The sequence below is a fragment of the Oenanthe melanoleuca genome, chromosome 4 (assembly GCF_029582105.1).
Source record: "Oenanthe melanoleuca isolate GR-GAL-2019-014 chromosome 4, OMel1.0, whole genome shotgun sequence".
Taxonomy (NCBI): Eukaryota; Metazoa; Chordata; class Aves; order Passeriformes; family Muscicapidae; genus Oenanthe; species Oenanthe melanoleuca.
Window position 1 is genome coordinate 2635984 of NC_079337.1, and position 17022 is coordinate 2653005.

The 17022-nt window shown below is 42.0% G+C and overlaps 1 protein-coding gene across 1 annotated transcript in view; it reads right to left on the reverse strand.

Annotated features, from left to right (window-relative positions):
- NDST4 (N-deacetylase and N-sulfotransferase 4) overlaps positions 1–17022 on the reverse strand; it is a 67992-nt gene that overhangs the window by 25285 nt on the left and 25685 nt on the right. The window contains exons 3-4 of the mRNA XM_056490769.1: positions 8561–8648; positions 3841–3995 (exon numbers count right to left, since the gene is read on the reverse strand). Coding sequence (XP_056346744.1) covers positions 3841–3995; positions 8561–8648 — 243 coding nt within the window. The remainder of the gene's footprint in view (positions 1–3840; positions 3996–8560; positions 8649–17022) is intronic.

Consider the following 17022-nt stretch of genomic DNA (forward strand, 5'->3'; position numbering starts at 1 on the left):
GCTTTTATTAGATGGAAAAGCTAAATAGAACCTCAGCTAAGTTTGCCCAACCTTTTGGCTTTGTCTGATAGCAGGTGATGCTGCAAATGGGTATTTCAGAAGAAAATAAGGTGAGGCAGAATAAATCTCATCCTGCTGCACATGATGATGCTATCCTGTATTTACAGCCCATTTTTAGGGGCAATCTCCAGTGGGCATCTCTCCTTCCTCACATTAAGTACAGATATTAATAATGGGACAAATTGGACTCTTTTCATCACATGTAGGTGCTTTGCCTTGGCTATGTGGTCACTGGGCCCTCACATTGTTGGTATTTAATTGGTGTATTAAAAGCTCATGGTGTGTTTGTGGCTTGAGCAGCTCAAGAGTTCCAGGCAGAGGAAGTGCTAATGTGCATCTGCAGTTGGTTGTAAGCAGGAGGTGGGAGCCAAGGAGTGTTACACGACAGGTTCTCAATTGATTTGTTTAGTTTTACATCTTTTTTTTCTTCCTATCAGCTCCCAGCTGCCTTGTACAGCCAGTGACAGTTTTTGCCCTGTGTCTGCTGTGCTTTGGGCTCTGTACTCACAAATGAGCAGAGAAGATAATCACTGAGCAAACAAACCAAGGGATGAAATAAAGAGCTACAGGCTTTGGATTAGATACATTCGATTTGGCTTTGTCAGATAAGGATGTACAAAGGGGGAGGAGGGACATCTTGTTATTGATGGCAGGGAAAACTTAGTTTGCTTTATTTTTTGAATATATGCTAGCAGAGACTTCTGCTTGAGGGATTTTTTTTGCCTCTCTGTGTATCCATTGCATTGCCTATAAACAAGGAAAATAATACTTGAGGAATTATCAGTTTGTACATTTAATCCAAGGTTTTGTTCAGTAGTGTCTTTAAACTTCTGACAGAGAAAAAACCCAAACCATAAAACATCATAAACTCAAATCCAACTGATAATCAAAGTAATTGTAATTTCCCATTTCCTTAGGCAGGCTCTGGAACACATCATCCATATTTACATAAATAGGATGACATTGGGATAGGAAAGTTTTGGGTAGCTTGTGACTTACTTTACCACAGTTAAAATCTCTGTCTCTTGTTCCTGTGAGGCTGAGGATCTTGTGATTGATGAGAGATTGGGCAGTGAGGACTTTGGGAATGGGGCTATGGATGGTGCAGCTGTGGGGCCATCACTCAGGCACCCATGGATAAGGATTTTGCCAGGCAAATCTTCCCCTGCTGCCTGCAACATCCAGACACTGGCAGAGTGACATTTATGCAAGATGTGAGGAAGTTTCTTCCTCTCACCATGTAGGCAGTGGAAATGATAAATATCTCAGTGATTCACAGAACAATTTGGAGGGCTCTAGGTGAAGGCAGTCTCCTGGTTCACAAGCAATGCATGTGGAAGGGAATCCTTGAAGGCAGATGCACAGAGGTGTCCATATCTGCGCTGAAATCAAGGCAATTAGATGCCTAATTAGCAATTAGCTCTGTGTGTACAGAACTGTTTAGATACCTGATTTCTATCTGTGTGTTGTGACAGAGCTGTTTGAGGCAGGCTGCAATTGTAAGCTCCCATTTTATAGAGCCTTGCTAAGAGGTGTGGATAAAGCCATGTGAAACAGAGCCAAGGCTTTTATCTACCAGCCAGAGGAGCAAAAAGGTCTTAATAAACAGAACTTTTGTGTGTTATTTGGGATCTTCAGCAACCTTGAGTATTGTTCTTGGATATAATGATGTGCTCTCCCTTCCTGAAGACCCTGTTACCTCCTTAGCCATGTTTAAAAAAAGTGAACAAAGAAATAGCACATTAGGTGAAGAATTAATGTGATCACACTTCCAAATAATTACTGCAGCTTTCCTTGCAGAAGCTGACACAGTGTCACCTCTATGTGCAGCCAAAACAGGAGGAGGGCAGATATGGTAAATAAATGAGAAATGCAAGAGAAAATGGCACCAGCATCAAGCTGTGTTCTCCTGAGTATAATATTGAATAAAGACAGTGGACAACAAACAAAACACATGTAACATCAAGCACATTTTCTAAGTGCTGTTCCAGATGTCTAATTTAAATTTGGACCCACATTGTGAAATCAAAGAATAATGCCAAGAGGTTTGCTTTAACTTGGAGGGCTTAGAGAACAGCTGCAGAACAGGGAGTTGCTTTCTCAAGTAAGAAATTATGCTGAGGATGAGAAAGGCAGGGAGGAATCAAACCCACTCTGGAGTCATGGCTGGGACCTCTGTGATAGCTATCAGGAAGCCTGTCATATCAGGAAGATAAATTTCTCCCACAAGAGAGAATTTCAGAGGAAGCCTTTTGAAAAGAAATGTTCTCATAAGTAAATCGTACAGCTCATATAGATTCAAGGTCAAGGGGTTGATACAACCCCTGTCCAAATGTTAGCAGGAAATAAAAGTGTAATAACAGCAGCTTTTCACTGACATCAGCTCCTTATTTATAGGCACCCTAAGGAGTCTCTACCCTTCAGGACACAGGCTTTATCTTTCTGGAGCTGAAGTTACAAACAGATTCCATTACCAGCTCTGTTTTCAGCCTGTGCTATAGATTTTACTCCCAAAGGTGGCTTGACCTGGATGACTTCATGCTTCCTGAAAATACTTGGAGAATTTCCCCATAGGTTTAAAGATGAGGGGACTGTGTATTTTTGAGACATGGATTGTTTAAAAAATTACTCTTGCATTTAAAATCTCAGCTCTGTTTGAGTCTCTGGGCCAGGCTACACAAAAGGCATGAACAGGCTCTGCCAGGAGTGAGGCTGACAGGGAAGCAGAACTGTAGAAAGGAAAAGAAGTCATCCTGCCAAGCAGGAGATGGGAAGAGGGGAAGTCTGGCATAACAAGTAAACAGTTAAGCCATTTTTAATTAATTTTCTATAAAGGTTGTTAGGGAAATATTTCCATAAATATGGGAATAAGGGATTAAATTGCTTCCAACTGCTTCTTCAGGCGTTTGCCTCTGCCTTTTTCCTGATGTGCCTTGGCTGGTGTGAGGGATGGAGGAAGGGGCTTGGCCTTTGGAGCTGGGAAGGGCTGGGATTCCTGTTCCCAAAGCAGCTGAGAAAGCCCCACTGTGTCCCTCTGCTCCTGTGAGCAGCTCTGACTGCTTGGCATTTCTGTGCCTCACCAAAGATCACACAGTGTCTTTTCTAAAGCCAGCACTTAGAGATGGCAGGTTCTCTTTGTTGTATGCAATAAGCCAGAAGAATTATCCTGGAAAGGCTGTAAATAGCACCAGAACTGTGAGGTCTGGGCAAGGGGGGAGGATGGCTGGAAGTTCAGAGCACAAATGAGGAAAAGGGAAACATCTTTATCTGTCAATATTAGCAAGAGGTTAGCTATATAAAGAGCATTTTCCAAGCAGGTCATTTAAAAAGGCACAGTGAAATCCAGCAGCCTCACTTTTTGGCTCTGTCAGCATCAAGATTTCTCCCAAACCATACACAAGTTTAGGGTTCACTGCAACTTCTTCCTTGCCCTCCTGAGGATGTTTGCAGCAGACTTTAGGAAACTGATAACCTGTGTGCAAACTGCTGCCTAAAGCTTAGGAGGCCAGCTGCTATCTGCTGTGTTTACACTGATTCTGATCCTGATGGTCCTGCCAGGATATTTGGGACAGGGCTGCTCCCTCTACAGAGAGCCTGTGCCAGTGGGAAAGGCTAAGACAGAATTCAGTTTGAGTCACAAACAGGCTGGGTTTGGGATGAGTTTCTAACCTCACTGCCTCTGTTTGCATAAATTTATAGGCATTGCATAGACAAGCACAAAACCAGTGTGGAAAGCAAGGCCACGGCATCCTAGTAAATCCCTTGGGAACCCTTACTCACTATTGCAAACTCTTTGTTGTGGATCATCTGCTCCACCAGTGAGGATTCGTTGTGGAAGAGGTGTGGCTGCATGTGGCTCCACATGTGGGGAAACCACCAGAACTCATCCACAGATCTCAGAAGCAGGTCATCACCCTCATCCTCCTCCTCAGTCCCTGCAGAGGGAAGAAAGGGAGAGAAAAGATACTAGAAAAGCGAAAAAGGCCCATAATTGTTCTTTAAACACAGAAGAGTTTGCAAAAAACACTGGTGTCCTTGGCCTGTCTCACTGTGTTGCTATCATGTTTATAAACTGTGAGAATGTTAAATATAAACAATAGGACTTTTTTTTTTTTTTTAACATATATGATCTTGAAAACCACCCCCTTCCCATTTTCTCTATTAGCTTTTATTTTAATGCCACACTACCTTTTCATTGCCATAACCTGGCAGCTTGGATCTAACGTGACAACACAGTATCAGGAATATTAATGCTGTTTCCCAGGTCTTTTGAAAGCTGGACAAATTATGATGTCCAGTCAGTATTGAAGAAAAGGTTCTGAACATATCATTTATTTTCCATTTTGTCCTGATAATAATGTCACTGTTTAATACAAAATACTCTCCATAAAGGCAACAAATGGATGAAAATGGAATCTTATCAATGCTTCCCCTCTCTCCTCCTTGTAACTACCTCTTTATTAGCCTTGGTTAATTGAAATCTGATAATTTCTAGTAAAGTGCGAAACAAGCTTTAAAATATAATTAGGTGGAAAGCATGAAGCTGTAATGGCAAAGGGCTTCCAAATATTTCTTAGAGTTCAGTATTCAATTTTGGCCAGATTTATTCTGGAAATAAACCAAATAAAACCTCCTGTGTTAGTGAAGAGTATCTGCTTCAGGCAGAAGGGAGGATGTGTGGCTGTAACAAAGAAAACTTCCATTTGAGAAAGGACACAATGCTGCTCCCACCATCTGCAGACACGTCTGCCCTGCTTTTCCAGCCTGGAAAGGCAAAGTGACGCTGCAGTAGCTTCACCCTCAAACTACCCAACAATATTTGGTTTTTAGCAGATTTCCTTCGTGTTCTTTGCCATTTGAAGGCTTTTATTTTGCTTCAGTCTAAGAAATAATTGCCAAAATCAGTCTCCTGATGCAAACATAGAATTCCTGTCTTTTTGCAGGCCCTTTAATGTTTTGCAAAACTCATTGGAAGCAAATGCTCCACGGATGTCACTGTTTACTTGGCAGGAACATCCAGAGATGTCTGTTCAGTGCCTGCACTTCAGCTCTTGGCTTTTATTTTTCATTTCTGTGGTGGTTTTTGAAGAATGCCACTACACAAGGAGAACAGCACTTTGAAACTTTCTCCCAGAGTCACTGAATCCCTTTGCTCCCCTCTTTGCAGCACTCTGCAACTTCTAAGGAGGCTGCTCCTGCTGATGGGAGTGCTGCTGGAAAAAGAAAACAACCTTGTTTACTAGGGAATTGCATACTGAAAAGAAAGGCCTGATGGCTGCTCCCTCTGTGCCCTGCATTTTTGGAGCAACTGCTGGCTTGGTTTTGGGCCAAGTGCTTTGGGCTTTGTGACCTGCACCACTCAGGCATGGGCAGGGACAAAACGCAGGTTTTCAAAGTGGGACAGAGCAGGGAGAAAATGGTGTTTGTGAGGCAACTGAGGATCTCTTTGTTAAAGCAAAGTTGGGGATGAAGAGGAAAAAAGTGCTTATTTGAAACAGATAAAGAACTACAATCAGAGTAGATTTAGGTCAAACTATAATTTAGTGCTTTATTAACTTTTGAAGTAAAGTGTGGTTCTTGAAATAAATCCTGCTTTTCCCCATTAATTTCTTTGTAAATTTAGATATACACCTAATAAAATTTCGTGCTTCTTTTACTGTAACAAAAGAGAAACAAGATGAAGCATAATGCTTTCCATTCTAAAAAGAATAACCCCATCTGTAATGCTAGAGGTGAGGCAGAAAGGTTGGAAGTTTAACCTTAGGTGGTGGCATTGCTTATGAGGTTAAATCTTCTCACAAACCTTAGAAAATAATCTTGTTTGATTTTATGAATTCTTAGGTAGTGTTATTGCCAAAAAATCTCATGCAAAGCTTGAATGGAGCATTTGGTGGGTGCTTATATTGTTTAAGTATTTCTGCTCAACCCCTTATTCAGAATATTGGAGGCCAAACAAGGGATCTTGAGGTTTTAATTTCTTGTACAATCAACATCCTTTCTGTTACTTTGTTCATTTAAATGTGAAATTTGAAAAATGCATAAAACCTATGAACAGGATGAGCATGTGTGCTTTGAGTGCACTTTACATGGGTAATAATTCAAAGCTTGTGCATAATATTTAACCGCATATTTTAAATTTATAACTGTACTTAGAGGTCTCTGGAGTTCAAAACTGAAGCAGATTTGGAAGCTGCTACCAATAATTTTTTACATCTTAAAGGCAAATCTTGAGAATGTCTTAATAAGAATTGCTGCAGCAAGAACAAGTGGGAAGTGTTTGTTAAAGCTGCAGAACTAAAAGGGTCTGCTTTTTCTTTTTGTTAGTGGTGTTAATACAGTGCAGAGTTTACCAGCTGATGGGGCCTGATTTGTCAGCAGTATCTTTCCATGAAAATGTCTAACAGTTTTTTGGGTTTTTTTGTGTGTGCCAACACATCCCCACACTCATCTCCCTCCTGTGGTTTTAAACTGATCCAATTTTTGGAAAGGAGAGCACAGTGCCACACTAAGGAACACAGGCACAGTAGCTGTGGAGCCCTAATAGAACATACTGAATATCTGATAGTAAAAGCCTCTGTGGGTAAGCCAGCCACATGTACAGTAATTAAAGAGCACCTTTCCAGGCTTTATTTATAATGAGTCAATAAAGTGTATATTGTGTGGAGAATATGCTGAAACCTTTGCAGTAAGCTGAGATGACCAAGGGCCACCCTCACCCTGTAAATGAAGTGCTCTGTTAAAAGCCTGGCTGCATCCAGGCCCCTTAATGGAGCCAAGGACATGCTTCACCTGGGGAAGTAGTTCTGTGCTATTCTGGGGAGCCTGGAGAGCCTCAGGAAGATGGGCACACATGCATACCCTCCTCTTTTCTCTCTCTCCACAGTAGCAGCAGCTCTGAAATTGGCCAGCATTGTATCAGAAGACCTGTGACAGTGTAGAGGGTCTTGGGATGAAGGAAGGAAGGAAAAATAGTGGCAGGTCAGGGGGGTTTTCACAAAGGCTGCACTTTCTCTGCCAGCCACTGCCCACTGTGTCATAATATTAACAGTAAACCCATCTGTTTCCCCATCTCCTCCCCTCCATGGATCACCTTTCTCCACAGTGGACATGGCTGCTCCCAGCTCTGCTCTGGAGAGCATCCTGCTTTAGAGCAGCTCAGAGCCTTGGGCTGCTTTTGTTTGTTTTGCTGCATTGCACGTGTGTCCAGAAGGAGCAGCTGCACAGGCAGGTCAGCATGAAGTGAGGAGAGCACTGGAGTTCTGTCTCCAGAGCTGCTCTCTGACCACAGGTCTGCCACTGCCTTGTTATATGACTCCAGGCAAGTAATTCCATCTCTGTCTGCCTCTCCTTTTTCCCAGGCTCTCCAGCCTGTATCTTTAGTCCATGAGTTTCCTGGGCAGCAGTTGTTCAGCATTAAGTGCTTGCACAAGCCTGGACTTACTGACATTGATACAAATACAGGATTTTGTCTTCTCTCTACTTATCCCTGAGAGGCTTCCTCATCTCCCTTCTCCCAGGGTGACCTGCCTCATGGTCTAGGAAAGCAAGAACTGCAACATTCCTAGGTTTTAAACTCACTCTCCTATCCTATTGCTGCCTTCTCTCATGCCCCAGATGAAGTTTCCCTGGCATCACTCAGTAAGTGGGGCTGAATGGGCTGACAGCTGAAGATTTTGGAGCTGGTCTCCAGAGGTGGGAAGGGTTATGGGGTTTGGAAAGAAGGACAGGAGGTTCTCCCTTGCAGGTAGTCTTTTCTTGCCTCAGCAGTACTATGGAGCAGCACAGCTCAGTGGCACCAGAGGGAAGCCTGAACGGAGGGGCAGCAAAGGGGAAGGCAAAAGAGGAAAGAAAGAACGTGTTTTAAAAGGGGGTATTGTGCAGTGGAGAAATGGAACAAAAATGAAAAAGGAGTCACAAGGATGAGATGTGCAAGTGCCTCATCTTCCACTGAAGCACAGTGGAAGTGTGCAGCTTGTTACTGCACCAAGTGTGGAAAGGGCAGGGATTCAATACAGATTTCTTTTCATCATGTTTCCCATTTATCATCCCTCCTGATTTGCAGGTCACTGCAATAGATTACCTTCATAGGTATAACAAAATCTGGTGCATCCCATTGAAAGGCTTCAGCCTCCTCAGAGATTCTGAGACATGATTTTCCCAATCTTTTATATTTTATCATACCTATCACACCAGAAAAACCTTACTCTGTCTTCTGTGCTGGCCTGTCTGCTGTGGAATTAGAGAGATCTCTGCAACTATTCTGCCTCCTTTATAACACTAAGATTTACCACCACACATCTTTCAGGAAAACATCAAGGGCATCCTGGTGTACCTGAGCAGCTCAGCCACAGTGAGTCTTTACCCCATTAGACATTGAAATGGTGGAACATGTATTTCCCAGTGAGTCACTGGGTTACTTAGGAAGGGAATTTTTAAAGTTATTTTAAATTCTGTCACCTATTTAACTGCGGCTACCTGAGAGCACGAAGTTCCTTCTTACCTGTGTGGTAAAATTTTCCTGAAAATCCAAGGTTGAAGGTAAAATTTGCAACCTGAGTGCGCAGTAAATTTTGAGTCTCTAGTAAAGCCTGAAACAAATAAGAAATTAACATGGATTTAGAAAAGTTAATATTATTTTGGGCTCATCCTTTTTTACAGACTATTACAGAGAGCTTAATTTGTTCTGTGAGCACTTGATGGACTAGAAAAGGCAGTGAGAGTATCCAAGGAGGTGATGGTTCTATGGCTTGGCCCAGAATATTATCCATAGGGCCAGTGATCTATGGCAGGACTCAGATCCAGCCACTCGGAGGCAGCAATATCCTGGATCACTGGGTAACCCATGCTCTGAGTTATTAGTGAAGCTTGATAAAATGTGCATAAAACCTAAAATAAAATTAGGAATGCTACTCATCATCTAGGTGTGAAGGCATTGGGATTTACTTACCTGCAGGACCAGTTTGGGTTGCGTCTGAATAGCAAGTTCAGGCTTAAGTGTGAATGAGCAAAGCTTCAGGTTTGACCTATCTAGAAGCAATGTCCATGTCATAAATTAATTTTTAATTTCATTAATGTTTAATTAATTATCTCCAAGCTAAGATAAGCCCACTGTAAATGAAATGGAAGGAAAGGGTGCTGCTTATAGAAGAAATAAGTAGTCCTGGTCACTTGTCCAGATTTTCTTTTGGACATATTTCCAGCTACTAGGGAAAGAGAGAAGTTGGTTAAGCCTGTGTGAGCCTTACTTTGTTTACTGGTTGTTAGCTCTGCACTGCTCCCAGAGCTGGTCCTTGTGCACAGATCTTCTTTGGATCCCCAGCACATGGAATTTGGGTGTGCTGCATGTGAGATGGGAGTGCATTTATCTCCCTCTTGGCCTTGCCAATGCTGAATAGGTTAGAAACTGTTTTCATCAATTTTCCATGTCTCCATTATGTGGCTCTTGAGAACTTTTCCTATTATCTATTAATAACACTTCTATTGATTAGACCTTCATGTTCTTGCAGAGTTCAAAGATAATGTGATTGCAGTGGTTACACACACCCCCAGCCCAGCTAATAGTGTCTTTAATTTGAAAAAATTACATTCTGTATGGTCATAATTTCACTTAACTTTGCAGGAAAATAGTATTTTGGTCTAATTTAAGCAACAACCAGTACCCCTAGTTGGGACCACGAACCAAAAGTATCTCCAGTGCAGGATGAACAATGAAACCAGGGTTTAAGCAGCTGAGGCATGTGAGTGTAATACAAGATACTTCCAGGCAGGGTGCATTTGCCTTTTTTCTTTTTTTAAAATAGAAGTATACATTGGGTGGCAGGAAAGATATAAAACAGAGATAGTGTTTATCAGCTACAACAGTCACCAAGCAAATTCCTCTCCTTGCTAAAGGAAATAAAGTAATCTTATGACAGTAAATCTTGTGCTTTAGCATTAAATATTAAGGTAGCTCTATGGTTTCCAGCCTATCTTGCCAGACATTTAGTAAGTTGATGATTTCAATCCTGTGAAAATTTCTCATGTGGGACTATATTTACATAATATATAACAAGTAAATGTTCACTAAAATGTAAAACCTCAGAGATGAACACCACTGCTAGCTGAGACATTGAGGAAAATCCCCAGCTGGTAAAAACTGGCACTAAATTGACACCATTAAAGTCAGAAGCATAGAATCTGAGTCATTATATTTTAGAACATAATTTTCCAAGCTATCTAGAGCATTTTAGATATGTTGAGAAAGACTGATGGGCTGAGCAAAATCAATTTAATTTTCCTTTGAGGGAAGAACATCTTGAGAAATTATCATCACTTAACATACAGTACAAGCAGGGGCACGGAACAAACATCACTTCATCACCTGGGCTCCTCTCTCCTGCTCACACCTCGGCAAGATGACAGGGACAGGCAGGAGCCTCCCAGCCCAGGGAGGTCTCATTAAAAACACTGAGTGAGGATTAAGATGTAAATCCTGCAACCTGCAGTGTGTCAAGCATTTTCCTCTGTCTAAAGGGCAAATCTGTCACTCAAACTGCATTTGGCTTGGCCCTAAAGACTTTTTTTTTGCCGTTTCAATTTCCATATATGCATATTAATTTATATAATATGCAGTTAAGTTTTGTTGTCATGACCTCCCCTCTTTTTTAATGCCAAGAAGATCTTGTCAGCTAAGCCAGTCCAAACTTATTTTGTCACTGCTTGTCTGTTTGGGGGAAGGGCAGTAATATCTTCCACACCTTTAATATGGAAAAACCTTAGGTGATTAGGGTCTGCCTTCTCTATCTTTAATGAAAGGATGGAGAGGCTGCACATCCCTGGCAGCAAGTGCCAGAAACCTTCCTGGAATTTGCTTTGGCTCCATGTGAGGCAGAAGGTATTCATTTTATTTGATTCTGAAGGTTCAGAAGGATGAAGAAGGGCTATTGAATTTTAACAGCTGGAAAGCTGTTCCCTTTCTAAGGCCAGGTGCCACACAGCTATTCCCAGTCTGCCTGCTGTCCCTGGCTCCACAGACATCCCCCCTTCCCTGGGGGCTCAGTAGTTCCCATCCCTGTCCCGACTGCTTGCCTGTGGAAATACAACCAGCATTCCCTGTTGAACAGGTGGTCATTTTTGGACAGTTAAATAGATCATGGTCAAAAATGATCACTTTCCAAGGAAAGAGCCATGGAGCACACTGTGCATGGACAAATAGGCATTTCTCTGTGCCAGACTAAGCAAAGAGAGGGGCTTTTTTTAAGGTAATCTAAGCTGTTCTTTCAAATACACACCCTTAATTGCCTGGAATCTCTCAAAACTCACGGATTTAACTTTATTAATTGATTCTTTGCTTTGTCAGTGCAGCTTCTGTCTGACACCCACTAGATACAGTTTCTTCATTATATTGCATTCAGCAACCTTTTACATTAATCCGTATAATTACCTTTTGTAGATTTGAAGTTGCCGTGTCTTTATTCTTCATAATTGGTGCATCTATGAGGAAGAAGTTGATATTTTCCTGCTATGTCCTTGTTAATTATAACTCTATCCTTCATTTACATAATAAACTTTTTGGGGCAATTTCTGCAGGAACATTTCATGCCTAATAGGAAGTAATTTGCTTTCCTTCATTAAGTACATTAAAACTTCATGCCCCAGACATCATTGACTGTAAACATTTGATTCTGCTCAAATTTAATGCACCAAGGCATTTTGCTCTGCCATATTAGGTTTATTTATGTGCTATGTTCTGGATTGTTAGCTGCTAATGAGACTTTGGCTCTTATTGCTCTAAGGCCTGAACAGTAACCTCATTTTAATGAGTTCATTATTTGCTGCCTTCTGAGTGGAAGACAACAAATTTTCCTTTTAATTAAAGGTCAAAACACCTCTGGCTGAGGGAAGTGTAGAGGTTATCAAATCCTTAGAGAAGGCAAATGAATGACTTTTCCTGATTTTGATGCCAAGCATGGGCTGGCCAGGCTGAGGTAGAAGATGCCTCTCTGGGGAGCAAAACTCCAAATCTAAGTTAAGCGATAACAACGCTAAAACATGGTACTGGATTTCTGAAGACATTGTTAAGGCAAAACAGAACCTGAAAGTCAGCCAAAGTAATTAAAGAGGCTTTCCTCTTCACCCAAAGGTCTGTGTGGATCAATAGAGCTGCTAAAGCATGAGCCCTTCCTTGTGTGTGCAGTGGTGCTTGGGGTGAGGAGGACAGATGACAGAAGGTTTGAGCCAACACAATGGAATCTTATATTTCCTACTGGGGAAAGTGAGGCAAATACTGGGGCTGTTTGTAGGGAGGCAGGTGTAAATGCAGCTGTGGCTTTGTGTGTGTGCAAGTGTACAGACAGGGACTGCAAATCCCTGAAACTTCAGTTAAACCAAAAAAGGATTCATTATGGGAATTGATGCACAAATCCTTGTCCTTTTACTGGTATTCTATTAACCAGTATTGTTTCATGTGCCTTTCATTCTGTTCCCATGGCAGGTCACAGCATTAGAGACAAGAAGGGTTCTTAGGAAAGAAAGGACCAGTGTCAGTGAGATCAGCTGGTGAAAACTTAACATCTAGTTTTGGAGGAAAATCCTAAGTGCCTCTGAAACACAGACATTGTTTAGCTTGAAAACTGCAGCTGTCAGAATATCTTTATGATACCTCTAAACATTATTTCAGCAAAACAGAACCAAACTCCTGACACTCGGAGGTGTCTCAGGGACATTGCCAGAAACTGAGAGCATCAGGAAAAGAGCAGGAGGGACACAAGATTTGTAGGATTAACCTTTCCCCAGTGTGGAGCAGAAAAGGTGTTTCATTAGGGCTCCTGCTCATACCTGTGACCTTCCAGAGGCAATGCTGTGAATGTGAATTTTGGGAAGCAGCAAAACCTCCAGATCTTGAAGGTCCCTGTGTCCATGGCAGGATCTGTGTGCTCATGGTGCTCAGGGAGCTTGGCCTCTGGGGCATTCCATGAGGGAGAGCTGCCCAAGGAAACAGCATCCCAAGTCACTACAGAGCCTGTTGGTGAGGATGCACAATGTGTGGGAAGGTGAGGAAGTTCTTCACTCAGTCTAGAAGGAGATTGAGAGAAGGAGGGAAGTTAGATATTCCTGCTTTGCAGTGTATCTGTGATTTGCTGTCATCTTGAGTTATTTTCCATGCACAGACTCGTTTGAGGAAGTGATTCTGGCATGGGAGGGTGTGCCAGTGCCCAGCATTGCAGGGGTGCCTGGCCAAGGTTACACTGTCCCATCACCTTCTGAGGGGTATGACTGAGAATCTTGTCAAAAATGGGCTCACCTGCCATTACTCAAAGTCATTATTCATCTGGGAGCAGATCCTAGTGCTGGATAGTGATTCCACTGCTGCAGGTTTCTGCTGCTTTGTGTGTATGTGTATAAAATATTGATATGCTCACTATATACACAATACTTTTTATTTATATATACTGTAGATAGAAAATATGTGCAAATATTTGCACATATATAACTTTGACATTACCTCTGATTTGTTCTGGGGCTTAGATTAGATCACCTCCAGAAATTCCTTCTGACCAAAATTGTTTTTCACTTCCAGACAGTTTTCTCAGGCTTCTATGGCACATGCTATTATTAATACCAAGAAGTCTTTTAATGCATTTGTTCCTTTTTGTCCCTAACATGTGTCCTTAATGCTTGTGCAGCTACATAGCCCTGAGGTTCATTCCTAAGCTGTTCTGTGCAGCAATTTGCTGGTGGTCTGTGGAAAGCTGAAGGACTACAAAGTAATAGTTTTACTCTAAATTTCCAGCTGAAATTTTTTGGGAGGAAAAAAGAAAAAGCAAAGAATACTTTCAGCAATGTTTCTTTGCTGTCAGGATATGATTTTCTGATTGCCTCTTCCTGCTCTTGTTCCCTCCCTGAAATCTATGCTAGGATAAAAAAAATCTAACTAAGCCTGCTGTGGTCTTGGCAATTTTCAAAGCCGGTGGAATTGGAATTGATAGGAATACCACAAAGCAGTTAAAATCACAGTAATGACTGTAAGGAAGGTATGAAATAACTAGCCACTGCTATTTTCTGACAGGAAAGCTGTCAGTAAAAAAGTGATGTCTAGCCTGACATTACTGATGGGGTCACTGCAAGACCGGGATTCCAAGTTCCTTATTTTCAGCTTTCAGATTGGAGCATAAATTTCTGTCAGAAGGGGGACAATCAACTCAGCTGTATCTGCACTTGTTAAAACTCAACTTGCTGAGGAATTTATAGGACCAGTGAAGCCGAGTTGATGATTTCTGTGTGGTGAGGATTTCAGCCCATTTCCCATGCTTATAGAAGATAATACCAGAGTGTAGGAATTAGGAAGAATCCACATAATTGAGTTACTGGCTGGAGTTAGAGAGCAGTTTAGTAAATTTAGTAAAGATTTAGTAAAATCTTTAATGGGATTTTGAAATCACTGGCCCTATATCCTGTGCCAAACCTGACTGAAAAAGCAGGGCCTGGATCAGAGGGAAACTGCCAAACCTGACAGACCTGGAGACACTTTTCACCCAGTCCTTCCTACAAAAGGTGCCATTCCCAGTGCACAGCCAGCAAGGTGAGCAGGGCTCTGGCCCTGCCTTCCCAAGGGGTGGGACTGCATTTCCTTGTGCATTTATTTCTGAGAAGCATCATGCTAACCCACAGTGCTGCATAAATAATTAATAGGGAGTTCTCAGCTGGGGCTGAACACAGCCAGCTCTGGCTGCAGATCTATTTTTTATTGTAGAGCTATTACTTGAGTCTGTTCAGCACTTCCCTAGAGTTGGCTGCCTTTGTGTGAGGTCTGACAGGATAGGTGGATTTCTTTGAAGCAAGAAAAAGGTGATGATTTACACACATTTGTGTAGTATGTTTACTGCAAACAGGAAAAAATGATTTTTCCTTTTTGAATGAAATAGCCAGTTTATCAGATCTATTTCTCCTGCTGTATTGTAACTCTGTCCTGAAGTCAGAAAACTCTCAGGAGCCTACCTGCATTTAATTTGATCCAGAGGAGTGCATCTGTCCCAGTAGAGGTTCAGCCAGTTTCAGCTGAAGGAGATGAATGGGGTAATACTGCACCAAATTTACTCTTACTGATGACTAGGTAGTGAATAACATCCCTGAGAACTCAGGAGGTGGATTTTGATTTAGTCTTAGAAGAGAGATGATGCTGAGCGTGACACAGATATCCCAGCAGTGAGAGCATCTTGACCAACCACACAAGGGTGGGTGTACAGATACATAAAAATAGCATGGCAATTATCCAGTCTCTCTTCTTGGAAAAGGGAATTCCTGGCCTTGTTAGAGCATCTAGCAGCAAAAAGCTCAAATGAAGAGCAAGGGGACAATCTAAGAGGGCAAAAAGTATGAATGGAAAATCAAGAGCATGAATAAAAAGCAGGGTTTATTTTAACCACAGATGAGTTAAGGTAATTGCTCCCCATTCTGGGGAAGATCAGAGGCATTAGGCCTGGCTGAGAGCATCCATAGGAGCTGCTGCTGGAGCTGCAGGAGCAGGAAATGGCTGCAGTGCTTTCCTGCCAGCAGTGATTGCTGCTCTGTTGGCCTCACCTGCTGAGAAGATTTACAGCCTATTTGGGAAAGCACTGAGAGTCTGCAGTATCAATCACTCCTGATTCTGAAGGATTTTCTAGGAATACTAACCAAATGTGCTGACAAGTCCTGGAAAGGGAAAAGCCAGCATGTGCCCAAGCTGAGAACAGGTGGCAATTCCCTGGGCTGTGGGAGCCTGCTGGCACAAGCCTGGGGCTGAGCAGGATCCCTCCCTGCAGGTTCATGCAGCAGGGACAGGAGCTGGTGGCACTTTGAGCAGAGCAGTGAAGGGGCTTAGAGATTATTTCTTATCAGTTCTGACTTTTCAGAAGCTTAAGCATTTTCAGCAAAAGAAATCTCTTGAAGAAAGGCTCTTCAGGCAGGGGAATCAGGGGAAGGCAATCTGCCAGTGGGAGATCAAGGATTATTGGTCCAGTTTTTGAAACAACATGATCAGGAATGCTTGTTCTAATTTCAGTGGCTCTGCTCCCTATGGCTTCAGTTCAGCCTGGCCAGCACAACAGCCCCATGAAGTAAAGAAGAGATGCTCTATTTCCCCATATCCACATCTACATGAGACAGGGGTTTGTCTGTCTCTAATTCCAAGACAGAAGCTGAAAGGCAGGGACAGAATCTCGTGTCAGCTCTGATCAATCACAAAAACAACCCCTAAAATAAGTATTGAACAGCAAAACTGTCTTGAGGCTTTACAGGGACCACTGCAAGGTCTAAAATAGTGTGTTAATAAAGAATGCATGTTGAGCCATCGTGGTCCTGTTGCAGGGAACTCTGCTGTCAGTCACTGTGCTGCATGTCACAGACATAAAACCCATTCTGGTCATTAGTTAGCTCAGGTCATGTTTAGGCCATGCCAAAAAAAAAAAGGATCAAAGTCTCCCTCTCTTTAGCACAATACAAATATAGGGCAAAAGACAAGTAACACTAACAACTGCATGTTGGTTAAGTTGTATATTCTTTCTTTTTCTTGTGTCTTAGTGCTTCAGGCTTGCTTCCTTAAGGAAAAAAAAAAAAAAAAAGAGAATTGCAAAAAAACTCTACAATCTGTTACAGGTGGGTACTCAGTTACTATAAATTATTGAAAGGCTACACTAATGGAGGCTACCTTATTTATCTTCTTTAATTTACGGACTTGGATCTGCTAAGGTTTAATCAGAATGGTTTTCTGTTCCTTTACTGCCCTTGGAAATCATTCACTTGGATAACTTGTCACAAAAATAAAACTTCCTTCAAGTTCTCATCATGTACATTTATCTCAAAATTCTGAGCACCTACCAGCAATCTCAAATTCCTGCTTTAAATTTACTGCTTCAGAACTAACTGATGTATATGCTTTGTGGTGGAGAATTAAGGGGTTTTTTCAGCACACATTCAATCATAAAGGAGAGATTGGAGCAGGTGATA